Source organism: Mixophyes fleayi, chromosome 2 (genome assembly GCF_038048845.1).
Source record: "Mixophyes fleayi isolate aMixFle1 chromosome 2, aMixFle1.hap1, whole genome shotgun sequence".
In the NCBI taxonomy this organism is placed as follows: domain Eukaryota; kingdom Metazoa; phylum Chordata; class Amphibia; order Anura; family Limnodynastidae; genus Mixophyes; species Mixophyes fleayi.
The window spans coordinates 334,102,354-334,124,611 of record NC_134403.1 but is presented as its reverse complement, the minus strand read 5'-3'; the positions used below and the strand labels follow the sequence as shown (position 1 = coordinate 334,124,611).

Genomic DNA, 22,258 nt, shown 5'->3' with positions numbered 1-22,258 from the left:
TAGGAATAGACAGTGATAAATGCATTTGAAATACACAAAAAGAACAGTACTTTGTCAGTGCTGAAAAACAGTGACATTTAATCTTGTATCAGGGACTGTCCCGATATTATACATCAATGGCCCTAATTCATCAAGAAATGCAATTTGCGTTCTTTAAAATTGTACGGAAATTGCACGCACAAACGGACCTGAAGAAACGTTTCCCTTTTAATACAGGTATAGGTATGCTCTGGCTGTTCGGTACTTGCCATATGCAAACAGACAGAACACACTGCTGGATACAATTTAAGTGCAATATAAAGTCCCACCAGAATGCATAGAAACCAAAAATTCAATATGTCAACACCTTTTAATACTACAATAATGTATAAAAGTAAATACTTTTTTTTTGTATTCAAATTTTTTTTTAACCAGTGGTCTAAGTGAAAATCTATAAGTGCCTGTATGAAAAATGTAAAGGGAATATAAGTAAATTGAATTTGATATTTGTACAATGAAGGCAGTAGAAGTGGGGGTATGGTATACCACCGTATACACTCCCACTTCTACCACTATTTTTAACATGAAATTCATTTGTCAGGATGTTATTAATGCCTACCTACATAAAATGCATTTTTACGCTTGCTTTTAATTGCAAACACATGTCCTTTCTTTCAGATTTAAGAGGTAATTCAGACCCTGTGTAACAGCGATCCGCATTTGACAGGACAAACCAGAAATGTAAGTTCCATCTCTACTATTTATTTGTATTAATATGTATTAATAAAAGTCTTCTACATACTACCTGCTAAAGTGTGTAGATTGAGGCATTACATAGGTCCATTGTATTCTATCAAAACAGAACTAGCTTTTAGCTCATTTAACTTACTTTGCGACCTGGGATTATTTTTTTTTTTTTTTCTCTCTCTTTCTCTCATATAAAAGGTTGGGGTTTCCCTTTATCTTTTCCCTGAGCAGCAGCAAAGTACATAAACGGAAGCACTGACCCCCATTCCCTCCTTTCTTAAAATAACAATAACTGAATGCATAAGAGAAGTAAGCTTTATCAGAAATGTGCATACAGTACTCAGAACAGGTTCTGGATATGAGAGATCTGCTATACCACGCAGAATCTATATACTTACCAAAATAAAAACCTTCGTTCTTGTTCTCAGGTTTGAAGAACTGACCGTGTGCACGTACATTCACTTCAGCACCTTTGCCAATTAGAAGCTTTACAATGTCTCTTTGTTGTCTTTCAATGGCTAAATGTAATGCAGTTTGACCTAGAGGAAAAGAAAACTGACCACTCATAAATCCTGTACATGTTTCTGAACACTATAGACTGGCCTAGTTCTATAGTATAACCCTGCATGGCAACACAACATAATGCAATACATTAAATAAAGCTAAAACTATAAAGGCAATTATTCTCAATAGGTTCCAGGTATAATAGATTTTAAAGAAAAGTTGTAACCCCGTATTCTGGTGATATAATTGCACACCACATTGCTGAAAAGTAAACACTGTAATCCTGTTTACAAGTAAATAGATTGGAGCAATGATTTAGTTGTAAAGCATTATTTGCCCAAGAAAACTTCCAACTATAATCATAATGGTTTCTAGAATGTTAATTACCTTCATATTTTTTGTCAGTATGTTCAGCATTAACAAATCGCTCCAAGAATCCATTCTCCTCAGCAAATGACAGCAGAATACGCACTATTTCAGTTGTATCTTCATTGATGTAAAGTAATGCTTTCATCAGACAGGTTTTCCCTCTGTATGTTAGTTCGTTCATAAGATAATCTGAAATATAGCATTCTATTAGATGGTGCATAATTGTATTGTTTGTCATTTAGAAGCTATACAAAGCTACAGATCTCCAGTGCAAAACCAACTTGTATAAATATTGGCCTGAAATACTATTGCGGGTATCTTCAGTGACGCACACAGTTTATGTTCTTAAGAATATGAAAGTGTCCTCTTACTAAGTTGCAGCAAAATGTAAGTGTACCATATTAAAATGCAATGTTAGGCCGCTCACTGGTAGAACTCAATCTGATTCCAATATCCTACGCCCAAATCATATGGACCCAGTGCAGCAGTCTTCCCAAATTCACGAAGAGGAAAACGTCTTTGAGCCCCCTTACCGCTGTGGGGAGACTGCAGTCAAAAGGGTGCTATGGGAAGGACCAGAAGATAATTACCTGCACATGAAGAAAGTATTCAGAACAGACCTGGGCAAGGTTGGCATATGCTTAGCAGGGGCGAACGGAGGATTGTCGGGGGGGGTTCCCCCCCGACCCCCCAAAAAAAACACCCCCCGCGAGAGCTGCTGCGCATGCGCAGCAGCTCCGTTTCTTCAGCGCTGTCCTATACAGCAGCCGCGGCACTGTCTAAGAAGCGTCCGCGGCGGTGCTGTATACACTACAGCACCGCCGCGAACGCTTCTTTGACAGCGCTGCGGCTGCTGTATAGGACAGTGCAGCTATAGCAGCCACTTAGTTAGCGCAGGGGGGGTTCTGGAGACTCAGAAACCCCCCCTGCCTGCGCCACTGCTTAGTGACAACTGCAGCTATTCCTGCCTACACTGAGACAGCTACTGCTCTGCATGACAATGGCACCGGTAGCTGTGTATTCAGGGGCAAACGCAGGATTTGTAGAGGGGGGTTTCCAGACCACGCCACCAGTGGGCGTGACCAGCATGCATGGGGGCGTGGCTATAATTTTAGACAATGCTTGGCTGCTCTCCAACTCTACATAATATACATGGGCAATGCTGCATGCACTACTGTTAGGTGCACGCAGCTCTCCCTTTTCAAGCAGAACTGTGTGAAGTGGGAGCAGGGTCCAGTCACCTCAATTATACAGTGCCCCAGGTTTGGGGGGGGGGGTTCCAGGCATTAGAAAAAAAACCCTCGATTTGCCTATGCCGGTCCTCCTACCTGACTGTTGCTGTATCGGTTATGAAAGGATGTCTTTTAGTTAGTATAATTTGAACACTCTGCTGTGCATTCAGGCAGAACACATGCTCATAGCTCACTCTGAACACTTCCAGGTAATGGAATGGGAAAATAATCATTGACGTGTTCTGAATGAATCCGTTCACCATGTGCATCTTCAGTTTCCTGTACTGGAGGTTCACCACCATCTCTCAGTGCAAACAGGGATACATATTTTATCCCTGACTGATGGTGCTGGACTGTTGGCTAGATCTTAGTAGCAGACACTACTGCTGTTACAATGTGTCTGTTTGGTTATGTTACTAAATGGATTGATGTAGGGTGTAGATATGTGAAGGGATAGGTATTCATTTTAAATACATTGAAATAAAAATTGTTTGTCTTATAAATATTCAAATAAATATTGTAGTAGATGTGGTTAAAGTTATTTAATATAATTGAAATATTTAGTATAATGGTATCAGACTTATAAATTAGACATCTAACTAAATAATGATAATCTATGACGCGTAAAAACAAAAGAAGAGCAAAGTTAAAAGTCAAATGCTGAAAAACAATTCTGACAAACACCCTTCCTTTCAGATTAGTCACATCAGAGAGAGAAAGATGGCTATAGGGGTGCAGAAAATTAGATGGACACACACTGCTAATTGGGAATTTTAAATATTTGTTTGTAGGCTGCTTTTACATGTGGCATACAAATAACAAATACTGTACAGATTAAATTTAACACTGCAATTTAGAGTTTATCGTGAATACATCCCCTAAAACCATTTGCACATTTTAAATCCCCCACATTGGTTGTTCGAAATTACACCTTCAGGCTCGATTTACTCTCAACACCTAGATCAGGCCAATTGTGTACATTGTCATATGCTTTATTGTTTCATTGATATTCTGATAACATTGACCTTGTCTTATTTTTTAAAATATTACCTTGAGCACATTGATCTGTAAATCCAGAAGACGATTCCTTTATTTCTTTGAGAAATTCTATTAATGAATCTTGGTCTCCTTGGAAAACAGCCTTGAATAAACAGCTTTTCCTACTTGATGTTCTATTTATTGAATGTGAAGATGCATTTTGACTATGGTGATAAAAAAATAATCATATGTTATTTACACTTAAAAAACTATACAACATGCAGATTTGTCTTAGAAAATTATGTACAACTAAGTACAAAGGAACTGATATACAGTTGCAGACAAGTCCATTTGTGCAATGTATAAATGAGCAGTGCATATTATTTGTTGCATTACATATGCACACAACTTGCATCCGAGGCGGATCGGGAGCGTTCATGTGTAAGTTAAGTACAGTAAGGGCAAAACTAGGCTTATGCCGTGGAACCGTAAGCACAGTTTTCTGCATTAGCAAACGGGTCATATTTACGTTCTACTCAAAATTTGACACAAAGTATCAAAACAAAGAATGTTTCTATATGAAATTATTCTGAGATGACCTCTCCAAAAAATAATATCACACAATACCATCATCAGTCTCAGGAATTTAGGAAGAAGTATAATAAACTTCATACAAGATGACTAAAGTTACAGTAAAAATCTAGAGAATTGTGTAGTAGTGACTAATCTAAAGATCAAATGGAGAATGATTTACAGCCTTCACAGTGACACCGGAAGAAGATAAAAAAAATTCCTTTTGTATATTTAAAGATTTGTATTGATAAAGCACAAGTGTTTATACATTGTTTCAATGGTACAGTTCACAATGTGTGTTATAATTAATAAGGAGCTATGCAAAATAGCTAAGGCATTTGTTTAAAGGGTCTTCTGTATGCTGAGAAGGTGAAAATGGCTTTTTTTTTTTTTTTTTTTTAAAGAGACAGTGGAAAGTGAATCAAGGGAATGCAAGTTCATTATGAAAAAGAAAAAAAATCACTGAGATTTGTAATAAAAGGGAGCTGCTAATTTTGATCTGTCCACTTTGGTGTTTGTAGGGAGAACGTTTGTCACAGCTTCACAGAAGATATCTATCTGTGACCGTTCTGATACAAACATAGAACTGTATTTTCTATGCATAAAATAAAAAAAGGAAAACATTTCTATTAAAGTTATTGTTAGAGGTAAAAAATGTAAAAAGAGTGAAATATGTCAGTAATTTGAGTTTGGATTATACGAAATCCGTGGTGGAACAGTTCATACAGAAAAAAAATATAATTAAATTAAACTCACTGTAATCAGTACGTCCGATAAAAATCTTGAAGAAACAGTAGTATAAATAATTAAAGGCAGACAGATCTTGTAGCCTGAATTGAAAAATGTCAAATTGATTAAGGCATTTGTTTTAACATAGAAAAACTCAAGGGAGATGTACAACCACTGATATGGACGGTCCCAATCATTGGATACTAGTGAAAATTATCAGCCTCTCTCTGATTCTACTGTAACCAAAGGGGGCAAATGAAAATGCAGTGCTCTAAGTATTGAAAATATTTAAAAGTAAAGTACCAACATTATAATGGTATTAAAATTATTTAATCTCTAGTTATAAAGCCCTCTTTACATCTTCCTCCATCTCCGACCTTGTCAAGAAATACTCCCTTACATGCCCACCCCATTCTGCCGATGACCTTCTACTCTCCAAACACCACCTCACACTCCCACCTGCAGGACTTTGCCTGTGCTCCTCCTCACCTTTGGAACTCCCTTCCCCATCTGACCAGACTCGCCCCCTCACCTCCAGTCCTCAAAACTCACCTCTCCACACTTGCATTTTCTAAGACAACTCCCTCCTCACATTCCACCTGCCCATTCCACTGATTTCCTACCACCCCCATTGTATCCGTTTGTTTCCTCGTCCCTCTGGAATGTTAGCTCTCATGAGTAGGGGCCTTTCTACCTCCCATCTCCTGTCCTCTTGTACAGCGTTCTTTATGTTCTAAATTGTGCCTTCTGTATTGTTTGTTCTCTTGCTCAAATGTTTATATGTATTATAATCTGTTTATGTTTGCAGAGTCTAACAGGATGGAAGGTATTCAAAAGGGATTCCCGCAAGGGAATTTGGACCTCTGCGGCATCAACCCTGCAGGTCGCGGCCCTCCAGAGAAGTTCCCAGTGAGACAGATGGGAGAACAGATCTAAGCAGCATACAGAGAGATACAGTTCTGATATCAAATGGTGATAATAGCAATTACCACTTAAGAGTGGAATATGAATACAAGGTTCAATGGAATACAGAGTATACTGCAGATGATGGCCACAGCTGTTATACAGGAGAGTAGAAACAGTCAGCGGAGTTCAGCAGTGCAGACAGAATACATAGTAAGCATTGGTCATAGCAAGTACCACTAAGGAGTGGAACATAAATGTATAGTTCAAGGGAATGCCAAATATACTGTAAATGATAAGCCACACCTATCATCACATGGCTGTGGAAGGGATTAGCAGAGGACTGCGATGTAGGCAGAGTAAATAGTAAGAGATGATCACAGCAACAACCAGTAACAAGTGAGTCTGATGAGCAGAGATCAACAGTATCCAGATATGCAGCAGATGAAGGGCTACAGCTTACCACAGGGATGTAGAACGAGTCAGCAGTAGTCAGCAGTGCATGTAGAGCAGATAGCGGGCGTTGATCATAGCAATTACCACAAATGAGTGGAACAGATGAGCAGAGATCAGCGAAATCCAGATATGCAGCAAACGATGAGCCACAGCTTACCACAGGGATGTGGAACGAATCAGCATCAGTTAGCGATGCATGGAGAGCAGGTAACAGCATAGATAATAACGGGAAGAGACAGCTGAACCAGGCCAGGTGTAGACTTGAAGAGCCAGCAATGAATAGGTGAAAGGAGGAGCCTTATAAAGGAGGACTGACCAATGGCAGAACTGACTAAAAACACAGGTGAAGTAATCACAGGTGCAAACCGTAGCTGACAGCCTGTACCAAGAAGAGGTTTAAAGTGAGAGTCAGTGTATTGAGGCTTGGGTGGAGATACCCGGGGAGCGGAGTGTGACACGTGGTAGAGTACATGAATTTGATCAGATTCGAGCCCCTACAATCTATTTTGCACGTTGTGGCTAGATTGATTTTCCTTGCAAATCATCTTACTTCTGCTGAGTTACTCTGTCAGTCTCTATTGGTTGCCTGTTTTCCATCAAATCCAATATAATTTTTTTTTACTAACATACAATGACGTGAACAAAATTCTTCCACTCATCACTTCCTCCCATTCCCGATTACAGAACTTTTTTCGGCTGCACCCACTTTATGGAATTCACTCGCTCACACCACAAGACTTTCCTCTAGTCTTCAAACCTTCAAGTGTTTTGTGAAAACTCACCTCTTCAGACAAGCTTATACTATTCCTCTACCACCCTCTTAATCTCTCTAGGTTACCCTATTACCACCCTCTACACAGCTAACACTAGACAACAACCCTCTGACCAACACAGTACAGCCCACTAAATACTTTGTAACCTTTGCATCCTATTTGGACAAATATTTTATATGATGAAGAACTTACTCTTGTGTATGAAACCATTGTCCCATAGATTGTAAGCTTGCGAGCAGGGCCCTCTTACCTCTCTGTATGTATGTATTACCCAGTACTGTTTTATTACTGTTTGTTCCCAATTGTAAAGCGCTACGGAATCTGCTGGCGCTATATAAATAAATGTTGATGATAATACTTAAGAGCAAAAATGATACAGAAAAATGTGATACTAATTTATAAAATCCTTTCTACAGACCATAGGTGATACTATATTATATTTTAGTACAATGTAAAAAAAAACTGTACATATTGATTAATGTAAACTGATTAAAATGTTTTTTGTTTGATAAAAATTGATACTTCCACTTATTTTTGCACAATGTGTTCACAAACTTCTATGGAAAAACCACACACTAATTGTTATAGAACAATTGAATAAGAAATGTATTCCTCAGTGTCCAAATGACTATTTGCAAAAAACAAGGTTTCTCTGTTTATTCACGTTTTTAGAGCACTTTTTAAGAGACATTGGACTTTGGTAGATTTTAATTTTAGATCATCAGTTGAAGATGATCTATCATCTGTTCAGGTGGAGTCAAACATCATACAAGATGTACCATTGTCTGTGACAGAGATTGTTAAAAGACTTGTGTGCTTTCATAAATGATGAAAGGGGGAAGGAAATGTATACTTTTTTTTTATTGTACTTATTGCTGCATGGTTCAATAATGTGATAATGTTACATCATTATTTTATAGCATAAGTTGCTGTCCAATTTGTTTGCCATCTACACATGACTGTAAATGTGGACATCAATTAATGTTTCTGATAATGTAAAAAATGACTAAGAAAAAGTAAAGAAAGTTTGTGACCTTATTATTTGTAAATAGTTATACATTTACAACTCTGTCTTGTGTAAACTTCACTTAGTATAGGTAAGATTGGATGTTGAATAGTTTATCTCAGTGGTCAGGGAACAGGGGTAAATTACCCCAAATGGGGTAAAAATTTAATTCCTGGGGTAATGATGCCAATTCACATGCTGTCAGTTGGATTGTAGACCCCTTTAAATGTAAAATTGCTGTTGTATCAGAAGAGCCTCAAGGGTTGGCAGAGGTACTTCTTGAGCCTTGATGCAATAATGAAGCATGTATTGCATTTGAAAACAAAGAGCAGATTTGTCATATTTTTGGATGTCAACAGCTGCAAAGGCATTCAAAATTGCACATGAGGAGGCAGTCAAAAAGTTGCTGCCTTTTGTAACAACTTACCTTTGCGAACAAGGATTTTCCACTCTAACGAACATAAAAACAAAGCAGAGAAATCGATTGGACGCTGAAGACTGTATCCAAATTGCTCAGACATCAAAATGCCCCAATATTGATGCTCTCGTATCAAAAATGAAGCAACATCATTTCTCCAAAACCTGAAGTTTAGAAGTTGAAGCTTTCAAAGAAATTTTGAATAGATTCAATAAAATTTTGAATTCCAATAATTAATAATATATGATTTCCTTTCCTTTCAAATCAAGGGGGTAACGTCGACGTATCTAAATATATTTGGGGGTAAAAGGTAAAGAAGTTCCCTGACCCCTGGTTTATTTAATTTACAGATGTCTCATTCTTTAGTAGTGTTTGGCCATTTCAGCCACACCAATTACTAACAGGTGCATAGACTCAAGTATACAGCCATTCCATCTCCATAGTCAAACATTAGAAGTAGAACGGGTTGTACTGAAGAGCTCAGTGACTTTCAACGTGTAATATGATGGCATCTTTTTATCAAGTCAATTAGTCAGATTTGTGTCCTGCTAGATCTGCCCCGTTCAACTGTATGTGCTGTTATTATGAAGTGGAAATGTCTAGAGCTCCGCCATGAAGCAGTAGGCCACACAAGCTCACAGAATGGGACCGCCGATTGCTTTAGTAAGTAAAAATCTCCTGTCCTCAGTTGCAACACACTATCAAATTCAAAACTGTTTCTGAAACCAACATCAGCACAGGATCTGTTTTTCGGGAGCTTCATGGATTGGCTTTCCATGGCCAAGCAGCCGCACACAAGCCTTAGCTCACCATGTAAAATGACAAATGTTGACCATTGGCAAATGTCCACCATGGACTTTGGAACAGTGAAAATGTGTTCTCTGGAGTGATGAATCATGTTTTACCATCTGACTGTCTGAAGAGCGATCCTGGGTTTGACGGATGCCAGGAGAACACTTCACATAGGAATGTATACTGCCAACTGTAAAGTTTGGTGGAGGAGAAATAATGCCATGTTTCTGGGCCCCTTAGTTTCAGTGAAGGGAAATCTTAATGTCAATAACACCACAATTCCTCAGTCTCCCAAGCCTGCTGCCTTGGTGTCACACTTGACTCTGCCCTCTGTTTTATTCCTCAAATCCAGACTCTCTCACAGTCCTGTCGACTCAACCTTAAAAACATTGCCAGAATATGCCCTTTTCTTACTCAACATGCTACCAAAACTCTTATACATTATCTCGTCATCTCCCGTGTTGACTAATGCAACCTCCTGCTATCTAGCATTCCTGACACCCATATATCCACACTTCAATCCATCTTAAATGCTGCTGCAAGACTGATCTTTACAAATCCCTACACTGGCTCCCTGTGTCCTTCAGAATCAAATTAAAATTACTCACCCTTACCTACAAAGCCTTCTACAACACTACCCCTGCATATATCTCAAATCTCATACAAAAAAACTCTCCCTTCCGCCCTCTTAGATCTACCTCTGACCTGTGCCTTGTCTCGCCTCTGGTAACCACATCTCACTCCCCGTGCTGCTCCCCACTTATGGAATTCCCTTCCACGCTCAATTAGACTTTCCCACAGCCTTAAAATATTTAGATGCTATTTGAAAACCCATCTTTTTTTAGAGGTGACCTTATTCTTGATAACACTATTCACACTAATGCACCCTTGCAACTATCCCAATCTCCACTCTGAAGCACATTTACTTCTCTTGTTTCAGCTGTGCCCTCTTCCACTTAGAATGTAAGCTCTCTAATGAGCAGGGTCCTTCTACCCTTTGTTTTCATGTCTGCATTTATTTTGTCTACCTTGTATGTTCCTGTTTTATGTATGTACTGTTTCCCTACTGTACGGCACTGCAGAGCACTGTGACGCCTTACAAACCTACGATAATAATAATAGTAATAATAATAATAATAATAATAATAATGCTACAGCATAAAATTACATTCTAGAGAATTGTGTGCTTCCAACTTTGTGGCAACAGTTTGGGGAAGGACCTTTCTTGTTTCAGCATGACAATGCCTCCATGCACAAGCGAGGTCCATTAAAATGGTTTCCAGAGTTTGGTGTGAAAGAACTTGATTGGCCTGCACAGAGCCCTGACCTCAACCCCACTGAACACCTTTGGGATGAACTAGAATGCTGACTGCAAGCCAGGCCTTCTAGCACATCCCCTCTAATTCTTCTAAGGCTGAATGGATACAAATTTCTACAGCCATTCTCCAAAATGTAGTGGAAAGACTTTCCAGAAGATTGTAGAAGACTGTCATAGCATCAAATGGGGACCAACCCCATATTAATACCCATGGGTTTGGAATGAGATTTTCAACCAACACGTATGGATGTAATGTTCAGGTATCCACATATTTTCAGCCATGTAATGAATCAGACAGGAAAGCTTATGCTTGAATTCCACTGCATGCCAGAGGAATATGCTATTTTAATTTTATAGTTCCTGCTACTAGATCATTACAAGTCTTACCTGTAGGTGGCGTCTGACATAAGAAAAAAATACATTAAGGTGTAAAAAAGATTAGGTAAATGACCAAAAAATATTGATAAAAATGGCGCACCGTGTCTACTGGCTAAAATGTTGTCTAAAATTGACTCAAAAGTTAAAAATCTAATAGAGCCCAATTATGTAAGAAGACACAGGAGAAACTAAATGTAAAAGGAATTTTCAATTTATCGTCTAAACATCTAACAAAAAGCCAAATGGGACTTTTAGATGAGGTGTTAAATTTTGCCCTTTCAATGGGACCAAATCTATTTGATATATTTGTCGACCTTAATAGATATATTCGATCGATGAGTCGACAAAAATATTTTTGTAATAACAACATGAAAAATAATTGTATTGAAGGGAATCCAATTATTTTAGATAGATCTGATGATCCAGCACTAATTATACTAGAGGAACTATTAGAATCCAACTGTGGATCCGATACCTCACCCCTCTTTTCAGCTTCCAAATATGATCCAAAACCTAGAATTATCGGAACTAAATTCAAGAAAAAGTCAGAAAAGATACCTCTATTGTCATTAAGGGGGCGGTGTTGAGATAGTTATTCAGGATAGATCTGATTATTTACAGGAAGTTTATAGACAACTTCACACTATGATATTTTTATAAAACTCTTAGAGAGAATCCTTCTAAATTATACCAATCAGAATTGAAATATCTTTTAGAAGATACATATAGTAAAAATATTTTATCAAATGAAGAAGTACAATTCCTTAATCCTGACCACCCCATTATACCAATATATTATCATCTGCCTAAAATACATAAGTGTCTAACCACACCGCCAGGACATCCAATAATATCAGAAATAGGTTCATTAACATCACTCATTTTATGTGACACTATACAGCAACATACCGCATGAAACTAGATTGAAAGATATAGAGAGAGCTTTGAGAAAGGATGAGACACTTAGTGATACACATCAACATTTTCTGGTTGAAGCAATTAAATTTATTTTAACTCATAATTACTTTATGTTTGAGCATCGTTTTTATTTACAGATTGTGGGGACGGCTACGGGGACCCGCAATGCCCTGAGCTACACTAACCTATACATGGGCGACTTTGAGGATGCCCATGTGTGGGGCGGCGGGTTTGGGGCGGACCTGGTCCTCTATGGCCATTATATTGATGACCTTTTTATTATTTGGAGGATGAAATCGCTTTCCAATCACAGGCAAGTGAATTAATACATATTTTCAGAAATAGGGGGTATCCGGAGAAAGCTATTTTGGAGGTTAATCAAGAGGAGAGAAGTTCTTTCCTTATGACGTAAGATGAAAATCCTTTGCTGAATCCTCGATATTCCGGAAACAAGATAATAAGGAGGGATTATATAATAAAAGTTCAGGTGACATAGTCAAAAGCATCAGAAAAAATTATCCCATACTCCAACAAGATCCAACTCTTAGAAATATCTTAACCAAAAAAACAAAAATCTTTTTTAAGAAGAATTGCAATGTAAAGAACTTGCTAGCTCCCAGTCTCTTGAGAGACAAGGTGGATTTGGGAAGTACTTCAACTAGTTACCCTGATACATCAGAGGGAGGGTTATGTGGATTTTTTTTAAAAAACACTGGGTGTTATAAATGTGGAGGAATGAGATATCTCAATTGCAGCCACATATATAATAAACAAAATTTATTTTTGTATAAGGATGTACAATATTCAATTAGAGGTTTTATAAACTGTAACACCAACTATGTGGTATATATACTGAAATGTGACTGCAATAAGTTGTACGTGTATGTGGGGTGAACAGTAAGATCATTAAGAATCCGGTTTCTAGAAGACAGACGAAATATTGTTAAGAAGTCCACTTCACATAGTGTTTCACGACACTTTGTTGAAGTTCATGATTCCAACCCTAAATCTCGCAGTCTTGGGGATCGAGCATATCAAACCTACGATTAGAGGGGGGGGATATGTTTAAGAAGCTCTGTAAACAAGAAACCTATTGGATACATTAATTAAACACACTAAGTCCAGGTGGACTAAATGAAAACTTAGAATTAAATGGTTTATTGTAAGCTTGGAGAGGGATAGTGAACCTTTAATATTGATTATTATTTAATATATGGCGACATACTGCTGTGGTCTAATTAGGTTGGGCCTCTTAATGATTGTTAAAGGTACACCTCTTATTTCATGTGAGTGATCCAGTTATATACATATAGAAGAGTCATGATAGTGGGTCTATTTGAAACTAATATATTCTGTAGAAATCCTGGTACTTTGTACAAAATCCTGTGGGTCAAGTGGTTGGGAGTCTGATAAAGATGCAGTCAGGTTGTGAGTTCAACTCAGATATATATATAAGATGAAAGGAGTCGAGAAAAGAAAAATAGAATTGTAGAAATTACACTAATAAGGAGATATATGTTTTGCATTTAATATTTTTCTGAGTTTATATTGATTTTTTTAAGATTATACAGATCCATTTATACTTTGAATTATGCTACAATTGAGGGCAGCTGAATACATTATTATATTTCTGAATTTGGATGATATGGCATGCAAGGAATCATTCTTAGTGGGATATTCATTTATACTGTTATTTATATATATTTAGTTTAATTTAAGATAATTATATACACAATGCTGAAAAAAAATTAAATGTTTTTTAAACGTTGATAGCAAGTTTTCCTATTTTCTCATATGCAATTTCATGCACACAACAGTACTTGCTTGTAATCAGCTTTTAGCATAAAAGGACAATCCCTGTGGGTTTTTCACATCATCAAGAGCTATATGGCTATATGATATATATTTCCTCTGCTGTGACGGCAAAGAAATGCGTTAGAACTACAAGTACCAGCCGGTATATTTATCTCACTGCACAGATTTATTTGATGAAGCCCTAATAAGTGGTGGACTTTTGCAACAGATTTTGGAGACTGGTAATAGAGCTATAACAGATTGGAGGAACATCAGTGGCAAGTGTTCACATAGTGAACTACGCTAGTGGACAGACTACCGTATATCTCTGGATTGGATCCGCTCATATACCAGCACGGAGCTGCTGGTCAAATTTCCGCAGGAGGAGCTTCAATCACAGCGGGGGGTTACTAAATCCATCAACAGTTCAATGGCTTAATCCCTCAGTATCAGATCTATATGTGACCATAGCTGTTTCTTTGACATCAAGAACTATAAGTTTGTTCCATTTATATGATTATCATCCTATGCTCCAGAACCTGGTATATGGACTTTTGTTACAACGGTGCTGCTTTCTTTGGGCTATATTTACCATCAATTCTGTGTAGTGACTTTCAAATGAGCTCTTAATATTATTGATAATAGCTTGGTTGTTATAATACCAACTATCTGATTAAGGCACATGGTATTTTGTGCTGATTTATTTTATTTTATAAGACCTAGTTTTGTATTTTTATTGTCATGAGATATAACTGTTTGAATAATCTACACTGAAATATCTATATTGTGTGCATTCAATAAATTGTTATATTTGTATTTTACTTTTCAGCATCGTGTGTGTTTATTGTTGATCAGATCCAAAAAGATTAGGGGCTGCTATTTTTTGGTCTTATGGTGTAAGTATGCTATTCTATAAATGTTATGCTTTAGCCAAAGTTTTACATAAAATAGAAAATGAAACTATAGATGCTAAAACTTATTTCAATGAAAAATACCAGACACATGAGAAAAGTAGTGTTGCATAATAGGAAAGCTTTGACTTTTGTAATAACAAGAGTGGGGTGTGTGCTTTACTTGGAAAGGTGTGTTACTAATTTATTATTGATCAACAGAATACATTAAGTGCAAATGTGGAAGAAATTATGAAATTCCATAGACATCCTGGCTTGCAGATCTCTAGAAAAGAAATGATTCATACAATTTTTTATTTGAAATGTTGGAAATGATGCATATAGAATTACTCAGGTACAGATAGTGGACTAATACAAATGGAAACACATGGGTTAATGGGGAACACCATGTGTACTGAAAGCAAGGGCTTCCATGCAAGTGTGGCCCATTAGTCAATTAATCAAATTACATCCCAACATGGTCAGGGTCATGTATAAAATTACTGGGCTGCCCAGGTTACCTATAATTACGACTAGATTATTATGGTTATGTAATTGTTAGAGCAGGTTTGGCAGGAGATTCAGTTACCAAGACAGATCAACTTGCTAACGTTTCACTAGTAACAGTTTCTAAGATGATGTAAGCATTGAAGTCTGAGGGGAAAACATCACCAGCAAAGTATAACAGACGGAGGAAGCACATACTCTAGGACAGTGTTGGCTAACCTGTGACACTCAAGGTGTTGTGAAACTACAAATCCCAGCATACCCTTCCAGCAATAAGCTGCTATATATTGGCAAAGCTTGCTGGGACTTGTAGTTTCACAACACCTGGAGTGTCACAGGTTAGCCAACACTGCTCTAGGATCATGATATCCAGACATAAATTCGAAGTGCAAAACAAGCAACTGCAAATGAGTTGACGGAAATTTTCTACCTATGGTGCAAGCAGACAGTTTAATCAAAATCAGTCTGCACAGAAAATAGGTTCTAGTGGATAAAAGACTCATCACACCTGGAAAAGACAGTTGACTATAAAGCAGTGGAGGAAGGTGATATGGTCAGATGAATCATCCTTCACCATGTTCTCAACAAACGGATTAGTGGACATGTGGCACCAACCCAAGGACCCAGTCTAAAGAACTGTATTGCCAAGGTACTTGCTTTATACAGTAAAGGGTTCTGGTGATTCTGTAATGTTGTGGGGTGCATATACCTGGCATGGTTTGGGGACAGTCCTACCCTTAAAAGGCACAATTTCCCATGTTGCAACATTTTTATTATTAATAGGAAAGGTTCCTTCTATGGGGCCTGTGAGGTTGACTATTGATTTAATGAGCATGATATTTGTATTGGCTGTCTGAGTAACTAGAACTGAATCCAATCAAGCATTTATGGGATGTTCTGGAACAACTGCTGAGAGAGCATTTTCCACCACAATCAACCAGACTTTATTGAGGAAGAATTGTTTTGCATCCTGCACAATTCCAGACATTGGTAGACTCAATGCCATGTTTCATACAGGCCATACTGAATGCACATGGTGGCCCAATGACATATTAATTGATGTTATATTTGCGCTTCCACTACCTGTAGCTTGGCTGGGGGACATCCAGAGTTGTTTATTAATGAAAACATCTATCACTGTGCTAAACAGAATATTTATGTGTGTGTGCATGCACGCTTGTTTTTAGCCAAATCTTTATATCATATATAAGGGATTTCCCAGTCCAGAGAACCCAGATTTTGGAGGTCTTCCTAATAGCTCTTCTGAGTTGTAAGGTCCTAATTACAACAAGAGTTTGAAAATAAACAGTAAAACGCTGACAATGTTTTTTTAGTCATAAACAAAATATTTTTGATACAACAGACACTGAAAACGTGACCAGGGTATAAATATGGTAACTGAAGTTGAATCTTGTTAATACATAACAAAGCCTTACCTGGTGATATATTGTGGCAGCAAGCAGATCTTCACTTCCTCTGGAGGTGAATCAATATCCTCACTTTTGTTACTGTCACTATGAAAAATGAGAAACAAACATAGAATACAGAGTGCATCAATATAAATAATTAATCTTAACTGTTTTTTGCAAGAATAAACTTTGAAATATTTGTATATGTTTTCTCTAAATGTATTAACATAAATTGATTTTGATTGTAGTAAAGTGTTATTCGCTTTTGGACAATGACCAATAGATATCGAGCCTCATTTAGAGTTAGGAGAAAATCCAGCTAAAGGGTGCAAACTTGCACCTGGACAACCATGTTGCAACACAAGGGGTGCAAATAAATGTTTGCATGCAGTACTGCCCAATTTTACATGTAACATGCAAATATTTGCCAGCTTTATTTCTACTCTGAAAATCAGAGTTGAGCTAGGATGTGCTCCAACTCCAAATCTGTCCACCAACATTGCACCAGATGGATTTATTCCTAACTCTAAATAAGGCCCAACATCAGCACACATGGAATATTTACAGCATGTTATTGGACCCATTAGATCCAGTAAGTTAAAGGGGAACTCCACCCACATTTTTACCTGCACACTGAACATTTCATAAGATGCTTGTTATTCGATCATCATTTATGCCTTGGCTAAATCATGAGAATAAGGGGACATTAGTGCTGTCTATTACATTGGTATTTGTTTACCTAAAAAAGTGCTTTCTGCATAAAGAGCTGCAAAAATAGTCCCATTGAAAGTTGTGGCTGACTCCCAATCTTCACCTTCGAGCATGTGTAAAGATTGTTAGGAGCCTGTCTCTGGCGTCCCGGCCGTCTCCATGATGTCCGGGACGTCACTTCCAGTATTCGGCCTGACCGTTGCCAGGACATTAACAGTGCCTGAGGATAATTACAAGGCAAAGCCCTGGCTGGCTAGTTTCAGTATTTAAGGCAGGAAGGGCTTAGCCTCCCTGCTGGTTATAGCTTGGATTTTGTCTGTTGCTGACCTGCTCCTGTCCTGTACCTGCTTTGTCCCAGTTTCCTGTGGATACTCTGCCCGTTTTCTATTGGACCTCCCGTTGTGACTCTATTGCCTTGTTCCAGGATTCTGCTATCTTGCTGGTGACCCTGACCCTTTGGCTTGTTAATTGACCATTCTCCTTGATTGTGACCCCTGACCTCGGCTTACGCCTGACCATCCATTACATCTACTCAGCTCCTCTGTCCTGCCACTGCGGTGTTGTTTAACGCACTTGCACTACGCTAGGAGTTAAGTCCTGGGGCATCCGAGTACCTGTGGGCGCAAAATGTTCTACGGGAAAGGCGGCTGCTATAGGTGAAGACCTCTGTCATCTATTCTGCAAGTTCGTCATCAGACCGGCATCCTAACATTATAACCAGCCTTGAAAATTTCCAGGAGGAAATCCTTGGGATGTACGAAAACAGAACCAACCCAACTCCAGCCCAGGTTCTGGCTGGCGAAAATCAGACCCTGTTGCAGATGGTTCAGGGATTATCGCATCAGCTGTCTGCACAAGAGGAAGCCTCTAGGACTTCACAAGTCACCCTGGCTCCTGCAGTAAAACCCAAATTAAATTTGCCGAACCGGTTTTCTGGGGACAGAGCTTTGTTCCGGAATTTGAAGGAGAGCTGTAAGATCTATTTCCGTCTGAGACCTCGGTCTTCCGGTTCAGAACAACAGAGGGTCGGGATCATCATCTCCCTCTTCCCGGGTGATCCCCAGTCATGGGCTTTTAGTCGCCCCCAACAAGTCCAATCATGCAGTCCGTGGATGCTTTCTCTGCTGAGGAGTACTGTGCTGAATTCAGATTATGGTCGCCTGACAGAGAATCGAATAATCCAGCGTTACGCAGACAGTTTCACCTAAGTGCTCCGTGAATTTCTCGGTCATTTCCATGTCGTGTATTTGGATGACATTGTCCCTACATCGGTGTCATGTTAAGCAGGTCCTCCAAAAACTTTGTGATCATCATCTCTTTGCCAAGTTGGAGAAGTGCGAATTTGAGGTACAGAAGGTGTCATTCTTGGGGTCCATAATCTCCTCTGCTGGTTTCTCCAAGGACCCAACTAAAGTCCACGCCAGTCTAGATTGGTTACAACCCAATAACCTTAAAGCTGTTCAGAGATTCTTGGGTTTCCCGAACTATTATAGAAGATTTATCCGTGGATTCTCAGATATAGTAGCTCCTATTGTCGCTCTTACCCGTAAGGGAATGGATCCCACTAATTGGCCTCTTCAGGCGGTACACATTTGAAACCCTCAAAAAAGCATTTGTCTCTGCTCAGGTTCTCAGACACCCTAATCCAGATATACCCTTTGTAGTAGAGGTTGATGCCTCTGATGTTGGAGCTGGCGCTATAATCTCCCAGAAAGACCCTCATACTCACCGTTTACATGCTTGTGCATATTTCTCCTGTAAACTTTCTATCGCTAAAACTAACTACGATGTAGGTAATTGGGAACTTTTGGCCATAAAATGGGCCTTTGAAGAATGGTGTCATTGGCTGGAAGGAGCCATGCATGTAATCTCCATGATAACTGATCACAAGAATCTGCAGTACATCCAGTCAGCCAAACGGTTGAATCCCAGACAATGCCGCTGGGCACTCTTCATTACCCGGTTCAACTTCATTATTACCTACAGACCTGGTTCTAAAAACACCATGGCGGATGCGCTATCAAGGAGCTTCATGTTGCATCATGTCCCAGTTTCTGAACCACTGCCTATTAGTCCTTCATCTATCATTCATGGTGGATTAACTCAAGACTTGGGAGATACTCTCCGTAGATTTAAAAAAATAGCACCTGCAGACACTCCGGTGAATCGCCTGTTTGTACCGATCCACTTAAGAAAAGTGGTCCTTTCTGAAACTCATGACAGCAAGACTGCCGGGCATACCGGTATCTATAAGACAGTGGAAATCCTTTCACGATCCTTGTGGTGGCCCTCATTGTCTACAGATCAGGAACTTTGTTCTGTCTTGTGAAAGTTGTGCAAGGAGTAAGGTCCCCAGGAACTGTACTTCAGGCCAGCTTGTTCCGATATCCATTCCTTCAAAACCTTGGACACACTTATCAATGGACTTTATCGTTGATCTTCCATCTTCTGCAGGGCATAACACTATATGGGTGGTTGTGGACCAGTTTAGTAAAATATCTCATTTCATACCGTTAACCAGACTTCCCAGTGCACGAGATCTAGCTATTCTCTTTGTTCAACATGCATTTCGGCTCCATGGGCTCCCTACTGATATTGTGTCTGATTGTGGCTCCCAGTTTGTTGCGCAGTTTTGGAAATCTTTCTGTACCCTCCTCGGGATCAATATCAGCCTTTCATCCGCATACCACCCTCAATCTAACGGACAAATGGAGAGGGTTAACCAATCCCTGGAACAGTTCTTACGATTGTACACATCAGAATTCCACAACAATTGGTCCTCTCTGTTACCTCATACTTCTCCATTTTATTGTAATTTTGGGTTCCACCCCAGGTCCAATTCTTTATTTTCACTCAGTTCTTCTGGCCTCCCAGAAATACGTTCCACAGCTGCAGACCTCAAGGTTATTTGGAAAAAATTTAAGTCTTCTTTGAGGCGAACCTCATTTCTGACAACCACCGTACGGTTTGTTCTTTCAAAGTAGGAGAGAAGGTCTGGCTCTCTACTCGCAACATCAAGCTCAGACAACCTTGTAAAAAACTTGGGCCTAAATATATTGGACCGTTCACCATTAACAAACAAGTTAACCATGTAGCCTTCAGGCTGAAACTTTCTTGTTCCTTGAGGATTCCAAACACTTTTCACTGCTCCCTTCTCAAATCGGTATTACACTCAAGTCAGTTTCAACATCCTCAGCCCTCAAGTACTCGGTCACCGGATCTGGATGGGCCTCAGAAATTTGTAGTTCAAAAGATTCTCGACTCTAAAAAGTCCATGGACAGGTCCATTTTCTGGTTCAGTGGAAAAATCGTGCTTTGGAAGAATGGTCCTGGGTTCCACGAAGACGCCTTCATGCTAACAGGCTCCTCAAGAGGTTTCTCAAACAGTTTGCTAGGAAACCAGGGCGTCGGGGTTCCTTAACCCCGAGGAGGGGTACTGTTAGGAGCCGCGGGCACTGCCGCGACACACTTCCCCATCTCTGGCGTCCTGGCCGTCTCCATGACGACTGGGACGTCACTTCCTGTATTCGGCCCGACCGTTGCCGAAATTAATAGCTATCGCGCCCCGGCAACACAGAGCAGCCGTTATCACACCGGCAGCCTAAAAAAAATCACATGGTTTCCCAATAGGAAAAGATGTCATGCAGGTGGCTGCTAAATGGCAATACGCAACAAAGTCACAAAATTCTCTGTTATGTATATGCTGACACATAGTTATTTTATATATTGTTTTTGAGCACCGGACAACATTTTTCTTATATTTGCACTCGCACATTGTTCCTCTATGTTCTTGACTGCCATCTCAAATGATATTATTCTTATGTACACATTTCATTAATTTAAAGAAGCGCGCCTTTTTCTTTTTCACCCAGAAAAACCCATTTAAATATTTAACTGCACCACACAGAATAAGCACCCTGGCAATTTCTGCATTATCGATATTATAAGTCACGTGCACACTCATAGAAAGGGGCACATATGCAGAAAATTAGGTGTAGAAGAACACAAAATAGAGGTCTGCATTTACAGCTTCAGAAACTAGCCTTATTATTATTATGATCCTTTGTATTTATTTTTTTAAATGCTCTGTGTACATTTGTTAATGTTTAACAGAACAATCTTTGCTTTAATATAAAATAATGAATAGAGAGATAAATACATTTCTTTCACTTGGGTTTTGAATGTGTTATAAGTTAGGGCAGTGGTTCCTAGCATGCTGTGACGAAACAAATTTGATATCATGTTAACCAGCCAGTTTCTCCCAAAATGTGGACCATAACATGTACTATTTATAGTACTTTTTATATGTTCCCCAGCTCACCAGAGTGCAAAGGCAGTGTCTATTTACATGTGGATAAGTGGATATTGTAGCAATGCCTATATAGGAGACTTTTTCATTCTAGGTTAGATTGTAAAAATGTGTCTGTTGTTCTTGCAGTGATGCTGTTATGCATGTTTCTTAAATTGATCAGGTGGAGTTCAGTTCCAAGATACAGGTGAGGGGACTGTAGCTGCATTCATTCCCCCCTCTTTTCTGTAGAGGAAGTCCTGATCAGCTGGAAGCTAGTTCTGGCTGAAAAAGCTTGTAAGGGGTTAAGACTGGGAGTATCATTTAATCATCGTGGCCTTGTCACTTAATTAACCCGAGTATGTTCCCATTGTCTCAGGTTGTATCCCACCAGACTCCTTGGGGTCATCCCAGCAGGAGACCAAGGGATGTATTGGGATGAGAAGGGACACACTGGTAACAGCCCCTTTTGACAGACAGCCACTCTCAGAGGATCCCACTATCTAAGGTCACCCCTGACCCATCCCTTGGAGTGGGGAAAATCTTCAGGGTATAGAGGAAAGAGTAAGAGCAAGGGATGCTGGTT

The 22,258-nt window shown here is 39.1% G+C and overlaps 1 protein-coding gene across 1 annotated transcript in view; it reads right to left on the bottom strand.

The window, feature by feature from the left end:
- LOC142139968 (transient receptor potential cation channel subfamily V member 3-like) overlaps positions 1-18,057 on the bottom strand; it is a 35,885-nt gene extending 17,828 nt beyond the window's left edge. The window contains exons 1-5 of the mRNA XM_075197831.1: positions 17,999-18,057; positions 16,701-16,778; positions 3,882-4,033; positions 1,618-1,788; positions 1,125-1,265 (exon numbers count right to left, since the gene is read on the bottom strand). Coding sequence (XP_075053932.1) covers positions 1,125-1,265; positions 1,618-1,788; positions 3,882-4,033; positions 16,701-16,778; positions 17,999-18,057 — 601 coding nt within the window. The remainder of the gene's footprint in view (positions 1-1,124; positions 1,266-1,617; positions 1,789-3,881; positions 4,034-16,700; positions 16,779-17,998) is intronic.
- Positions 18,058-22,258: the final 4,201 nt, after the last annotated feature.